The following is a 16,212-nucleotide window of genomic DNA, read 5'->3' as shown; positions in this document are numbered from 1 at the left end:
AGCCCTGACAGTTTTGGTGGTGGTTGCAGAATGTGAGGCCCTCAGGAACTTGTTTCTTGCTACAACAGGAACAACCGTGTGTGTTCACTCTCTCTCTTCCTTCCCCACTAGGCTATGAGCTCCTTTCCAACGGGGACAGAATCTCTCCACTCAGCACGATATACCCAGAGCCTAGCACAAGGGCAGACAGATAAACAGTATCTTATTGACAGAGAAGGCACAAAAATATGACTTGAGTGGAACCAATAAAATCTCCTCCAACAGAAACAGGACTAAATTCTAGATTAACATCATTGTTCCGAGATGAAGGTCCACCTGGCCTCAGGCTATACTACTGCTCCCCTCTTGCTAGACCTACTGGAAGTCCAAAAACCTCTCCACTGATTTCCCGGAGCATGTCAGAGAAGGCAGAAAAGTCCCAATAGACGTGCTGAATTCAGAAGAATAATGAAAGGCCAACAAATCAAAAGGATGTGAATTTTACAGTCAAGCAAAGATGTCAATGAAGCTCAGGTCCTAGAAATGGTTGCTAGTTCCATTCCAGCCTCTGCCACTTATACGCTGAGTGGCCTTCCACAGGATTCCTCTCTGCACCTCAGTTTCCTCATCTGCAGAACAGGGGTAATCCTAGTTCCCACCTAAAGGGTTGCTGTGAGGATATAATTAGATATAGAATGGAGAGTGTTTACTCTTGCACAGGGCCTGGCACATAATAATAAACAGACGTATTTTGGCACTGTAGTGCTTCTGAAAATCCAAAGGTTTTGGGAATATTGGGTTGTCGGAAAAGTCATGACGTATTTTTTCTATGTTTTTCGTTGCAAAAATGCATCATGACTTTTCCGACAACCCAATATATTTTAATTAAAACTGCATAATTCAATTTTTCATCAAAAAGATCAGATGTATCACATCCCATGAGCTTAAATTATGACTCACTATAAAATTATATTGTCTATAGTACATTGCTTCAGGCACTTCATATAATTACCTGGATAAAATACACATCATATCAAAAAGTAAAAGATGTTTTAAAGTACAGGGAATATAGTCAATGGTACTGTAATAACTATGTACTATGTCAGAGGGGTAGCAGACTTGGGGGGGATTATCACTTTGGGGAGTTTATATGTGTAATCACTATGTTGTTTTGTACACCTGAAACTAATAAAAAAAAGTAAAAGGTGTTTTTAGGAACACGAAGCACCTAATAATACATTCAACACTCCTCTTTAATGGCTTAGATGAAAGCTGTTTTGTTTTCACTGGAGCATTCCTTAGCAACCATCATTGTTTTCCCAATTAAAGTGCCTTCACTTATGCTTTTATGATATTCCTTGTGCTCACCCTTTCAAGGGACTTCAGTGCATTCTAAACTACGTCTGACATTACTCAGAAACAGGAGGATTCGGACCAGCCGAGTGGCGCGTTGGTTAAGAACTGGCTTGGGATCCACAGGGCCCCGGTTCGGATCCCACATATGAGGGCCAGTGACACTGCCCTCTACAGCTAAGATGCTGAACAACAGCTCAACCTGGAGCTGGGCTGCCTTAAGTCGCCCACAACGGTGTAGGCTGCAGCCCCTGTAGCAGTGGGTTGCCATGGGCTACCGTGTGTAGCCAGCAGCCAGCGTGAGCGGCCAGCAGCCGCAGTGAGCGGCCGTCCAGAAGCCGGCGACTGATCTGCCTCGCCCGGGAAGAGCGCAATGATGGTGCCAACTTGGGCCAGTGAAGCAACATCCTCCACAACTAGACTGAAGAACAAAAGATAGCATCTTGTCTGTTCCCCTTCCCCAATTCCCCAATAAAAAAATAAAAAAATCTTAAAAAAAAAAAAAAGAAACAGGAGGATTCTATAAACATCAAGCAGAGAAGACAGTGCTGGTGGCATTTAGTCCTTGGCTCAGCAAAGAAAAATAATTATTCAGAGGACTTGCCTTAACTACTAATTCTGGGAAAAGCATGTTTGCAGCAAAGCCATGTGGACATGGGGTGGGGAAAAAAATACTGGAGACATCCATGACCAGAGTTGTAAATGGAGTTCTAAACTTGGATATTTCCAGAAGAGGCAAATATATTCTGCTCTACCAGGACCCAAATAAAGAGTGGGATTTGATTCAAGGCAGGAGTGTTCTGATCACATAGAATCCATTTGTCCTTATGGCAAATGGACGCTTTATACAAGTATGAGGAGAATTAAAATAAAAGGAAATGCCAAAGGAGGAATATCACTCTTCAAAATACGAGCAAATCTGAAGGGCTGACAATCTTCAATGTGGGGCTTTGCTACAGGGCTTCAAAATCAAGTAACAACTTTTATTACTTATGGTTGAGTCCAATAAATAAGGGATCTAGGTTTGTTTAATCCAGAGAAAGTCGAAGTGTAGGAAATACTCCAGAGTTACTATTAACAACTAATAGGTGTCTACAACAGGGTATGATGTCAGCAAAAGAGACATTCTACTTAGAAAGGTCTCACATTGAGGTACATCACCAAATGAGGCAAAATATTCTTTTCTAATAACTTTTAAGAAAAAGGCAAAACATGATGGTATTAAATGCAATTTAATCTCGGAAACATGAAACACACTAAAAATGAACCCCCCTCCCTTTTAAAAAGGCTCATAATTTCAGATTCATAATTCTCCCATAAACCAAGACCACTATTCCAAGACATTTCCTAGAGTAAATATTGGTTGGTCAAATTCAGTTGGCATTCCTGACAATGATCAGGTAAGCAAAGACCTAAACCTACACTGTCAAATATGATAGCCATTAGCCACTCATGACTGCTGTGCACTTGAGATGTGGCTGGCCCAAATTGAGATGTGCTATGAATATCAACTACACACCAGATTTAGAAGACTTCAGTACAAAGAAAGAATGTAAATTACCTCATTAATAACTTTTTATATCGATTACATAGTGAAACAATAATATTTTGGATATACTGGGCTAAACAAAATACAGATTTAAAATTAATTTCACTTGTTTCTTTTCACTGTTTTTAATATGGCTACTAGAAATTTAAAATGACATGGGGCTCACATTTGTGGCTTGCATTGTATTCTGTCAGAAGGGGTAACCAACCAAAATAAAACATCACTATATCAAACACACTTCTGGGTTGCTAAAAATTTTCAAATGTGAAAAAAGAATGAAGAAGGGTAAACGGTATCAGGGGCATTCAGAAGATGTGTACAGCAACAGCAGTAGCAGCAGCCATTATGTTGTTTTAAGTAAGTAATAAGCATAAACAACAAACTTTCTGGAAAAGGAGATGTTGGGATTGCAGATTCTCTTTTCCCCTGCCCGGAAGCATCCCAGAGACTCTCCTGCCTACCTTTGATGAGCTCTGGCCTATACGTCTTGCGTAGCTGCTCCAAGAAGCTATTGTAGACGCTCTCTGCCTGTTCCGTGGGCATTGCCAGGTGGAAGTCGGGCTTGTTGCCCTTGAGGACACACTGGAGGGTGAACTGGCTGACGCACAGCACCTCATACTGTTTGTCCATCACACTCTTGGACCAGTGCTTCCCACTCTCATCCTCAAACACACGTAAGTTTAAAATCTTTCGGACCCTAAAGGGAAAAATAGCGGTGAAAGCTACCTCCAACAGAAACAGGACTAACACAAGCCCCCCCAACACACTGCATATTCCCAAAATGTCAACAGCATCCTGCCAAACAAGAACTCCATCGTTTACAGAAAGGGTGACCTTGAGCAAGTTACTTTACCACTCTATGCCTCAGTTTCCTAATCTGTAATGCAGGGTAATAATGAGTTGTTTTGGGATTTCCACTTTTTTGCCAGTCCCTCCAATTCACAATTGAATTGGCTGCTGGTGGGAACTGGAACCAAAATGACAAGCACCCCATTACCTGTGCCTTCAAGTTAGGAAAGATGTCAAAACATGGGTCCAATTCTAACTTTTTATAGAAGAATTTAATCTTTACACTGTGATATAATAAATGGTACCCCATTTTTAAACCCTTTCCTGGAGCTACTCAAAATGAACAATTTAACAAATACTCCAGAAAAAAACGTATGGATATTGCAAATATGCAAAAAAGATCTAGAGAAAGACACCTGAACTATGTCACGTGCTCCTTAAGCCCTAGAGAGGCTTTTCCTATACATGTAGATGACTGAGGACAGCCATATTGGGAAGGAAGAGGATCAGGTAACATTTATAAGGTCAGATCTGAAAACCATGGCAAAGTACGACCTGCATGAAAGCTGAAATCCCACCACTGGAAAGTCACCTTTTTGGATGATGTTGAAGATATGTTCAAGGGCTCTCCAAACAGTAATTCACTGACTTTTTATATGGGTACTGTCTGGGCACTACTCATCACCCCCTCTCCACAGCCAGAGTTTGTCTTCTGTTGAGTCAAATCTCTTAACCACCATGTTAAGTAATAGCTCTCTGGAATGCCAGAGCCATAAAGAGATTCAGACCCAGAGCCCCAGTTTTCAAGCACTACACCACTCTACTGTCTCTTTGAGTATTCAGGGGACAGTTATTAAAATAACAACACCCCTAAAGTGGTATTGAACTGTCCTTATCGGTCATCAACACCTTAGCAAGTTCTAAGTCTGATTTTCAACTTAATACAAAACAGGCCATTGGGCAGGGTTATACCCAAGCTCTGGGCACCAAAGGGCAGAATAAATGGATTCAAGCATCTGATGCAAATGTGCCAAGTGGTGCTGAGGCTGGAGTGGCGGGGAGAATGTAGGGAGAGGGAGACTATTGGTACTGTGATAGCCAGTCAGGCAATAGCAATGACAAATGCCCCTAACTTAGTAAAAAGAGCATGGTTTCCAGGTTAAGTAGCCCAGATTCTAATTCAGAGACAGGCTTTTTGCTAAATGTGTATATGTGACCTTGAGCAAGTAATTTAACCTCTCTCAGCTCAAGACCCTTATGTGTACAATGAACAACTGAGCATTTGAATAATGCATAAACAGAGCCCAGATCATATTTCTCAAATTAAAAAACAGAAGTCATTCATAAGAGGCTTGGGTTTTGTATTAAGAAAATGGCTCATGGATGTAGCAGCAAACAGGAAGGGAGGAAAGTTGGGTTCCTGCTCTGTTCACTTAATGGGTGACATTTGACAGATTACTCTTCCTAGGTCTCCTCATCTAAAACACAGAGAATGCCACATGGATAAAAGTGACAGAGACTCATTTTATATAAAAAAGTACTATGGAAGTTCACAGTATATATATATTACATATATATTACATATATATATATGTAATATATATTACATATATATATATATGTATATATATACAGTAAAACCTTGGATTGTGAATAGCTTGGTTTGCAAGTGTTCCACAAGACGAGCAAACACTGCTAATACATTTTAACATAGTAAATGAGTGATGTCTTGCAATACAAGTAGTTTGCTTCCGGAAAAAATTATGCTCGCGAACCAAGATATTACTGTGTGTGTGTGTGTGTGTGTGTGTGTGTGTGTGTGTGTGTATAAAATATATAATTCATAATATATATGTGCATGTGTGTATCTATATGTGTATATGTATATATATATGTATGTATATACATACATATACAGAGTGCCAAAAAAAGTATACGAATTTTAAGAAAAGAAAAAACTTTTAAAATTGTAATACTCAATATATACTGATAACAAAAGATAAATACAAGTCACGTTTGACTTCTGCAATTACAAGAGGTGCTCAAAGTGATTACCATCAGCACAATTTTCATACAGTTTTTTCCTTTCTTAAAATGTGTATACATTTTTTTGGCACCCTCTATATATACCGGGGGTGCCAAAAAAAATGTATACAAGTGAACAGTTTGGTCTATGTTGCTCAAGCAGTAGTTCGCCGTAATCAGAAGTGTCTAGATGCTGATGGTAACCACTTTGAGCACTTCTTATAATTGCAGAAGTTAAATGTGACTTGTATTCATCTTTAGAGTATTACAATTTTAATACAGTTTTTTTCCTTTCTTAAACTGTGTATACAGGGCTGGTCGTGTGGCTCAGCTGGTTAAGAGCTTGCTCAAGAGTGCAAGCTCTGAGCAACAAGGGTTGCCAGTTCAATTCCCACATGGGCCAGTGACGCTGCAACCGAGCTGAGCTGCTGCTGAGCTGCCAACAGGTGGCAGGATGGCTCAAGTGGTGACAGCACGTGCTTCTAATGACAAGGTTGCCTGTTCGAGATGTTGGGCTACACCCGCCGCAACTAAAGACTGAACTCGGCATCTTAAGCTGAGCCACCGCCCTGGTGGCTCACGGCACAAAGCGCGTGCTTTTAACAACAAGACTGCTGGTTCGACTCCCGCATGGGATCGTGGCTACACCCACCCGCAACTAACTGAACACAGCACCTTGAGCTAAGTGGCGCAACTGGACTTGGAGCTGAGCTTGCTCCGCCCTCCACAGCTAAGACTGAAGGACAACAACTTAATGTTCCCCTTCCCCAATTCCCCAACACTGTTCCTCTCCTTCAATTCCCCCCCAACACTGTTCTGTTCCCCTCCCCCAATTCCCCAATTTAAAAAAAAAAATGTGTAAAGTTTTTTGGCACCTTCTGTATATATAATATATAAAATATATAATAGGTAATATATAATATGTATAAAATATATAATGTAATGCGTGTGTGTGTGTCTGTGTGTGTGTGTGTGTGTGTGTGTGTGTGTGTGTGTAAAATGGGATATAACTACCACATATCCCATTCAAACAGCAATGACTTAGAAATCCACCTCTTACATGTGCTCCAGTTCCTTCTGTGTATCTTCCAGAGAAATTCCCAGCAACACGCAGAGGCCGCGTCCAATGGCACTTATCTGCTCTCCTCCAACTAGAAAGGAAACAAACAAACAAAAACATACTCAGAACCAAATAGGTGCTGTGAGGCACTTTTAAATAACCTAGGGGTCGGCCAAGTGGCTCAGTTGGTTAATAATGCGAGCTCTGAGCAGCAGGGTTGCCGGTTCGATTCCCACATGGGCCAGTGAGCTGCACCCAAGCTGAGCTGCCACTGAGCTGCCAACAGGTGTCAGGACAGCTCAGCTGGTGGAAGCACGTGCTCCTAGCAGCAGGGTTGCTGGTTTGACTCCCACATGGAATGATGGGCTATGCCCACCGGCAACTAAGATTGAGCATGGCACCTTGAGCTGAGTGGCCGCAGGCTGCCCAACAACCAGCTGGTTGGCAACTGGACTTGGAGCTGAGCTAGCTGCGACCTCCACAACTAGGATTGAAGGACAGCAGCTTGGCTGTTCCCATTCCCCAGTTCCCCAATGCTGTTCCCCTTCCCCAATTCCCCAATGAAATCTTTAAAAAAAATTAAAAATAAAAATAAATAAATAAATAGCTAGCCTAGGAATGTTTAAACATCACACATACTTCTTATAACTTCTTTGGCATAGTCAGTAGGTATCCAAAAATGAAAGAAGTTACATAAATGCTGTAAGACAATCATAATTTTGGTCCATTCTGATTTTATATCTGGAATGAGTAAGTTGTGAAGAACCATTAAGCAGGATTTTAGGGCCACATCTTCATCTCTGTGACCTTGGGTAAAACACCTGAAACTTTTTATGATGGAGTTTGCCAATCTGTAAAAACAGAAGAGTTTTCCTGCCTAGAGAATCTACCTTAGCTATATTACTTCTCAGGAGATGCCTTCTTTTCTTGGAATCAGCAAATCTGGTAACACAATACACAGCACAAAATGGAAAATGTTTATCATAAAAATAAAGAAATTATTTTCTACTTACTGCAGAAAAGATAATTATACACAAAACCACGGTTTAAAAGTTAAGCTTCAAGTCAGCAAGTTTCCATTATTTCCCAGTTTAGTACTAAAGTTACATTCTAAGCCAATGATCTCCAAATCTTTTTGAATCATGCACCTAATCCACAAAACAATTTCTGAACATATATTCCTATTCCAAACATTTGTGTATGTATTTATAGCCAAATGTACGCTCTCATATAATTAGACAGTTTCTCAGTGTTGGTACAGTACTTAGGCCAAGATGCATCATTATGATGGTGAATCAAAGTCCATACTTCAAATGTTGATCTTCATAATTTTCCATTTTTTGGGCCAACTTTTTGTCAAATCTCATTAGATTATTGACGTTTTATTACTTTATCATGTATTGACCTAATGTTCCAATCAGGAGAGGGTCAACTTTGCCATTTTCTTGTGTTTGCTTCTGCAGGATAATAACACCTATAAATATACCTGACAAGGAATCATAGACTTGACAGTATCCAGCAAGCAAAGGAAAGAAGAAATTCCCTCCTTCCTTCAGGTGTCTGACAAAGGACCACCTGACATTCAGATCCCAGGGAGCACCAGCACCAACCCATTCCTGAAATATCAATAAAGCGTAATTTCTCTTATTTTTATGGTAAAATAAATTAATATTTTCTTCTTTGCTGCTTTTCCTTTTTTTTTTTTTTTGAAGATTTTTTATTGGGGACTTGGAGGAGGGAAACAGTGTTGGGGAATTGAGGAAGGGGGACAGCCAAGTTGTTGTCCAATCTTAGTTGTGGAGAGCGCAGCAAGCTCAGCTCCAAGTCCAGTCGCACTGCTTGGCTCAAGGTTCTGTGTTCAATTAGTTGTGGGTGGGCATAGCCACCATCCCATGTGGGAGTCAAACCAGCAGCCTGTTGTTAAGAGCGCGCGCTCTAACCGCTGAGCCACCCAGGCAGCAGCTCAGTTCAAGGTGCCAAGTTCAGTCTTTAGTTGTGGGCAGGCTTAGCCCACCATCTCCAACAGGTATCCTTATTGTTAGGAGCATGTGCTCTCACCAGCTGAGCCATCCTGCCACCTGTTGGCAGCTCAGTAGCAGCTCAGCTCGGTTGCAGCGTCACTGGCCCATGTGGGAATCGAACCAGCGACCCTGTTGCTCAGAGCTCGCACTTTTGAGCAAGCTCTTAACCAACTGAGCCACTCAGCAGGCCCTGCTGCTTTTCTTATGATGAGCAACTTACTGTCCTTTGAGTCACTGACTCAAAAGCTAGAACAGAAAAAAATGCACCCTGACATAAATAGTAAACAATTGGGGTTGTTTACTTGTTTGCATTGCTTTAGAAAAAGTCTTTAGTTTTATTTGTTCTTTAAATAAATCAATGTTATTTTCTTATAATGTAAACATATTTTCTAAATTTTCTCCAAAGTATGTTTTAAATGCTTAAAACATAATTATTATTGAGCTATAGCCACTATTAAAGTAATTATGTATTACAGAAAATTTGGAAAATACAAGAAACAGGAAGGAAAAAAGAACACCCAAAGACAAGCACTTTAGTATTTTAATGATTTCCTTTGATATTTTCTCTAATCATCGACTTTTACTTCATATTTGTTTTCAACTACTATAACATTATTGATCATAAATTTTTGTCTCATCTTTTCTCGTAACATTGCATAAGGGTTTTTCCATGTTGTAAGCTTTTCCTAAACATCTTTTAATATTGGGTTGTTGGAAAAGTCATGACACATTTTTGCAACAAAAAACATAGAAAAAATAGGTCATGACTTTTCCGACAACCCAATAGTTACATCCCATCCAGTGGAACAGTTGCGTTCCACTCAATGGACTGACTAACCATCCCATTTGCTGGATATATGGCTTGTTTCAAAAGTTTCACTTCGATAAATAACACGGTGATGAAAAGTTTTGTACACTGAAGCTTTATTTTTAATAGACTTCTTAGAGTAGTTTTAGGTTCACAGCAAAACTGAACAGAAGGTATAGAGATTTCCTTTATACCTCCTGCCCTCACACATACACAGTCTCCCCATTATCAACACCCCCATCACAGGAATACATTTGTTACAACTGATGAGCCTACAATGATACATCATCATATCATCTAGAGTCATAGTTTACATTGGGGTTCATTCCTGCTGTTGGACATACTATGGGTTTGGACATACTCTATCTACCATTATAGAATATCATACAGAGTCATTTCATTGCCCTACAAGTCCCGTGTTTCGCCTATTCATCCCTCTAAAGTGTCTTCTATCACTAGGATTATCTTTTCAGAATAGATTCACAAAAGTAGAACCATTATTTGATGTGATTTAAATCACTATTTGAAGAGTTTCAACAGTTTTATAAAGTATTATTGCATTAATAGAAAACAAATTACATCCCAAAGCGTATAAACGACATAGTTTGCTCTTTTATTTTGGAGAAATTTTGCCCCTCCTCCTGAGACAAGTAGAAAAAGTAGGAGGTTTAAAGAAATCTTTTATTATAAACAAATGGATTTCCAAGGAAAAAACTTGAGAATCACCATTTTAACAAAAGATCAACATGCTAGTAAAGACCTGAGATAGTTGGTCAATTTTTCCTATGAGTGGTATCATCCTTGAGACCTCTCCTTTGAGAATTTATAACCTCCCAAACCAAATGATTTTAGATCCCTTTCCCAACATTCTATGATTCAATTCAGATTTTAGCTGCTGAAGCTGAGTGACAGAACATGGGGTTACTGCACTATTACGTCTGTTTAATCAAATGAATGTTTGAAAACGTTCCATAACAAAACTTTTTAAATTAGATTATAACAATAATCACTCTAAGGCATCAAAATGTGCCTGCCAATATCATAAAGTGAATCTGCCACATAAGATGAGACTCCTAATACTCTGCTCTGTCCCAACCATAAAATTGGAAGTGACATTTTAGAACCCCTGAAATAAAATGTCATTCAAGTACAGCCATATTTCAGTGAAACCAGTCACATTCTTAAGAAAACAGAAAATCTCTTTCTATTACAATTCAACTATTGGGTCATCGGAAAAGTCAGGACGTATTTTGTCTATGTTTTTCAAAGGTCATTTATTGATAAAAAGAACAAAGATCAATCAATGATATATTGCCCGCTTTGTTCAATAAACTTTTGACATCTTTCAGTGAACTTCATAATCCTCGTTCATAGAAGGACCTGTCTTTATTTGCGAAAAACTCAATAAGGTGCTGATTTACAGCCTCATCTGAATTGAACATTATACCACGCAAAGAGTTTTGAAGAGAGCGAAACGAGTGGAAGTCTGACAGCACAGGGTCAGGCAAGTATGGTGGGTGTGGCAACACATCCCATCCAACCTCCAATAATCTTTGACAGGTGATCAAACTTCTGTGTGATCTCGCGTTGTCGTGGTGGAGCACAACTCCTTTACAATTAACAAGCTCTGGACGTTTCTGGATAATGGATTTGTTCAAACTGTCCAACTGCAGACAGTACACATTTGAATTGATTGTTTGGTTCCTTGGTAGGAGCTCGAAAAACACGACAACTTTAAAATCCCACCACAATGAGAGCATAACCTTCCTCTGATGAATGTCTGCTTTCAATGTCGTTTGAGGCGAATCATCATGTCAGGACCAAGACTGTTTTTGCAAACCACATGTTGTAAACAATCCATTTCTCATCACCAGTTATCAACTGCCTCAAAAAAGGATCATTTTCCTCATGTTAAATGAGCATATTGCAGATGTTTACATGCGTCATCAAATCAACTTCTTTGAGCTCATGTGGAACCCAAATATGGAGCTTGCTTACATATCCCAGCTTCTTCAGGTGGTCATGAACACTTGAATGATGGATGTTCAATGTTTCTGCAATCTCTCATGTCATGTAACATGGGTTTGACTCAATCAATGCCTTTATTTTGTCATCATCAACCTCGGTGGGTCTCCCTGACCGAGGAGCATCACTGAGATCAAATTCACCAGCACGGATTCTCGTGAACCATCGTTGGCACTGACGTGCTTGTAGAGCATTGTCACCGTAAACTTTATGCAACTTTTCACAATCTTGACACGTTCTTCCCCTTATGGAAGTAAAACAGTAAAATATGGCAAAAATGCACAGTTTGGTCTTCCATCTTCAACTTATTGTAAAATCTCCAAAAGTCAACCAAATCGTTCAATTTGTTTTAGAATGAAGCTAGAACTGTCAGCTGTCAAATGACATAGGAATAACATAGATGCAAATGACTCTAGTACTTCCAAAAATGAACTAGCACCATCTGTTGCAAACATGTCATGACTTTTCCGATGACCCAATAGGACTGTCTAACCCCAAGGACCACCCCACCCCCAAGCACTGAGAGAGAATTCCATTTTTATTAACACCTTCCCACAATTAATACTTATCTTTTTTAATAGCAGGTTGGTTATTTGTTTTTAACTAAAAGCATACAATTTAAATAGTTAACTAAAATCACTCAAACTATTCAGCGCATCTCACAGAATACATGTTTTCAATATTCCAGATCCCCAGAATGGAGAATTCAGGAGAGAGAAGATCAAAACCTAAATTCTACAAAGTTTACTCATTGTTGGTTATGACCACATAGAGCAGACTGCAAGATTCTTCTCAATAAAGCAAAAAAATATTTTCATTCATGAATTGTTCCAGTTTTCAGTGAACTTAAATATTAACTGAAATGCTAAAAAAATAAAATTAAATTAAAATAACCCGTTTTAAAATTCCATAAATCCCTGTGTTATTCTATTCCATATTACTCCAGGGCCATATCCAAAAACAGTTACAACAGCTTACAAAACATTAGGCATGGATGAAAAGTAGAATCTCAGACCTAAACACCTGTATGTGGTTTCCTTGTGTTTGGTTGTTTCTTTAGGCGATTTTGTTTTGTTTTTAGATCATCTGTACCCGTGATGTTCAAACTACAGTGATCAAATGATGACTAATGGATTAGTCCACAAGAAACTGGTCGGAAAGAGAAATATTTCACCTTGAATTCTTTAGATTCTGACATCCCTGCAGGGTTCAGCCAGTGAGGAAGAGGATATCCTGGGGAGCAGAGCTAGTCTGGGGGCTGATCACGTGGGTGTACACAACTGTTAGAACTCATCCATAGAAACAACTCCTCATATCTGTGTAGTTTGTTGGGAAGCAAACTCCATAAAAACTAGACAATGGACAAAATAGGAAATTTAAAACAGAATGCTGGAAAGGGGGTGTTAGTGCTCCAGAAATGCTCCGTACATGTTGTTTGTGCAATATTCCACTGAAGAACGGGCCATGGGGATGCTCGAAGGTTATACCACCCTGTACTCAGGACCAAAAAAAAACCTAATAAGGCGTGTTTATAGTGAACCCAAAGTGGAGACACTGAAGCCAGGGACGCGCTGGGGACCGCCAAGCACATGGAGCACATGGACAGCGCGGGGCCGTGGCTGCGCCCCGAGCCAGCTGGTGACTCGAGGCTGCGGGGGCCGAGTTCGCGCAGGGGCCGCAGCGGGCACAGCGGCTCCGGGGACCTTGCGGGGAAACTGTCGCGGGGCTGGCTGGGGACGCCCGGCGCGAGGTCAGGGGTGGCTCCTCCCGGGCCCGGCCCCGCCTGACTGACCTGTGACGCTGGCACGGGTGACGCGCTGCACCACGGCTTTCATGGCGCCGGTTGGGGCGAGTGGGGCGGCGTCGCGCTCCTTCCGGCCTCGCGACGCTGCGAGTGGTTCTGCGGCCAAAGCCCTCCGCAGGTGAAACCAGGAAGCCCGCGGGTGGGCCCTGTCCGACCAGGTTGGGGACTGGTTGCCGATGTCGGCCACTCCCACCCATAGGTTGGGCCCGCGCACGTCGGTTACGCCCACCTGAGGCTTAACTATAACGCCGCTCAGCCAGTGATAGGCCCCGCCCCGTTCTCGTCCTGCTCCACCCACAGCTGGGCCCCTCCGACCCCGCGGATCCCCGTCCTTGCCCAGACCAAGTCTGCCAACACCATGGTTTCCGCATCTGTTTTTTCACATCCCCAGGCCTAAATCTCAGCTTTGTCCTGAATCCTAATTGTGCCCGTCCTTCCTCTTTTCCATCCCTCAACCCCAAGATCCTCCCAGATTGTTTTCTTCTTGTCTTCTTGCCTCAGTGGCTTTTCAGAACCAACAGGAGCTGCTGCATAAAATAGCCGTTTAACTATTTAAGTATTTATTTGACTTAACCATGTCATGATAGTGCAGAGATGTATACTGTAATTCTGTAATTCTAATTTATCCTGTAATACAAATACTAATACTTAGCTCTCCCTCAAAGAATTGTTAGATTTTAATAAACTAGACTATGTAAAAGTGCTTAGACGGCCGCAAAGGACTATACAAGTATTACCCTCACAAATTACTATCACTGATAAAAATAAGCTGTGTGTCTTCTTCTTACAGTCCTCTAATAGCATTGGTAGGTGTAGAATGATGAGGTTCAGGACACACTACCCCAAAAATATGGCACCTTGGCATGTTGCATATTTTAAGCTGAAGGAGTTTGCAAAAACAGCAGAAGCAGGAAAGTCATTCAGACTTTCCCCTGACCATTCTCCCGTGAGACAGGTCATAAAACCTTCATGTGAGAGGTTCCCTCCCTACACCTGAAGGAAAGAGCATCCTTATCTCCTAAGAACCAACAGGCTTTGCTAGGTCTCCCCCAGTTTGCCACACTTACCTCATACTTCTTGACCTATCCTATTCCTCCACAACGACCCACTCTTCATCAAACCTAGCACAAAATCACTCAGATCTGTTTCTTCCAGTCTTCAGTTACTTATGAAGTCTCCAGTGTCATGTGTTGATTGAGTTCAGGCACATGTAAAACATAAATTTGTATGCTTTTCTCCTGTTCATCTGTCTTTGTCAGTTTAATTTTCAGACCCACCCAGGGACCCTACAAGTGTTGAGGAAAGCTTTTCCACCCCCTACAACAGAAAGCATTCAATAAAGAACAAAGAACAGTCATTTGGCCAGAAAAGACTACAAACGACTGTGCTTGAATGTTAACACTACATACTAAGTTACCTTAATAAAGTAGCTAAAGTTAACCTCACCAGTAATAAGACAAACATCATATACTCCTTGGTATTGCTCTGAGAAAGACACAACATCAGTTTTATGGTATTTCTGCCAAAAATGTATAACATGTATGGGGGAGGAGTAAACATTCCTCTACCCCCAAGGATCTTTTGGCAGGTCTAATAATCAAATAGACACAAGGCAGATTACCAAGTGAAAATAATCAAATGTAATACATACTTGTGTATCAGAACCCACATACATGCAAAAATCAGAGACCCCCAAATGCATGAGAAGTTCAAAGACAGAAAGGGAAAACGGGTATATAAGACATTCTGAATGAGCAGGACATCTGGACCCCAGAGTTTATTTTTGTATTTTGTACCAGGTCAGGTCTGGGCCTGTGCACTCCAGCCCAAAGGGCCCAATACCCGGTGAGCAGGACCCAGTGGTCATCTGCCCTAGGCTTGGGCTGGCTCCTGGCCCCCCCTACACCCTCCAACCCCCTCGCTCATTGGGCAGCGTGCACTGAATGGCACTTTGCTGAAACTCATTTGTTTCCAATAAAAGTTTCTGTGACTTAAAGAAAATAAAAAGACATTCTGAGCTAGGGGTAAGGTAAAGTGCCTTGGGTCTTCAAAGAGTCATTGCAAGGAGAATACATATTTAGCAATTAGTAGTTTGCCCTGCACTATAAATGGATCAAAGAAAGTTATCTCTGATAGTCTCTTATTATGAGCAAAACCCCAATTCAAGTTCTTCTAGGTAGTTCAGGAAGGGGCAAAAGTTTCTCTTAATCTCACAGCTAAAGTTGCCTTTAGCTCAAAATAATCCACATACCACAGAGGCACATGTTGGGGTGGCTCTTTCTGAACTCCCCACAGTTCCTGCCTCAGAAACATCCCTGGAAGTTTCTCATTCCAGAATTCGGGTTGATACAATCTATATCTCATTAAACCAGTCTGCTTGAGAAAAGTTCAGTTCAGTTAAACAGTTATTTCTCATTTCAGGAAGTGGTGATGCCGGTGGGCTCCCAAAGTTAAGCCTATGGTGCAAGCAATCAGGTATTTAATAAGAGGCATCTCTATGGAAACTAAAGAAAACTAAAGTTAATGATTGGAACAGACTATAATCTCAGTTTGAATTCTGAAGGCAAGCAGTTGAGAAGATTTCTAGATGTCCGTCTCAAATCATTTTCAGGTGGAGTGAAGACATGGAGTTATAGTCTGATAGATTCTAGTGGTCCGCAATTTGAATGTTTTTGGTGATCTTTCTGCAATAGGCATGAAGATTGTACATAGATGAGCTGTTGTGGTGATTCCTCTGAAGTCTATTTTCAAGTTGTCCAACTTTAGCTTGCATGGCCTTGGGAAAAGAGCAGTTTCAGT

The 16,212-nt window shown here is 40.9% G+C and overlaps 1 protein-coding gene across 1 annotated transcript in view; it reads right to left on the bottom strand.

Annotated features, from left to right (window-relative positions):
• The window catches only part of DTD1 (D-aminoacyl-tRNA deacylase 1), a 191,919-nt gene extending 178,270 nt beyond the window's left edge, over positions 1 to 13,649 (bottom strand). Inside the window, exons 1-3 of the mRNA XM_019653101.1 lie at positions 13,402 to 13,649; positions 6,756 to 6,846; positions 3,343 to 3,578 (exon numbers count right to left, since the gene is read on the bottom strand). Of these exons, the coding sequence (XP_019508646.1) occupies positions 3,343 to 3,578; positions 6,756 to 6,846; positions 13,402 to 13,444 (370 nt within the window). The 5' untranslated portion in view covers positions 13,445 to 13,649. The remainder of the gene's footprint in view (positions 1 to 3,342; positions 3,579 to 6,755; positions 6,847 to 13,401) is intronic.
• Positions 13,650 to 16,212: the final 2,563 nt, after the last annotated feature.

The sequence above is a fragment of the Hipposideros armiger genome, unplaced genomic scaffold, assembly GCF_001890085.2.
Source record: "Hipposideros armiger isolate ML-2016 unplaced genomic scaffold, ASM189008v1 scaffold_195, whole genome shotgun sequence".
NCBI lineage: Eukaryota > Metazoa > Chordata > Mammalia > Chiroptera > Hipposideridae > Hipposideros > Hipposideros armiger.
The sequence above is the reverse complement of the archived record's forward strand: the minus strand, read 5'-3'. Positions and strand labels throughout refer to the sequence as shown.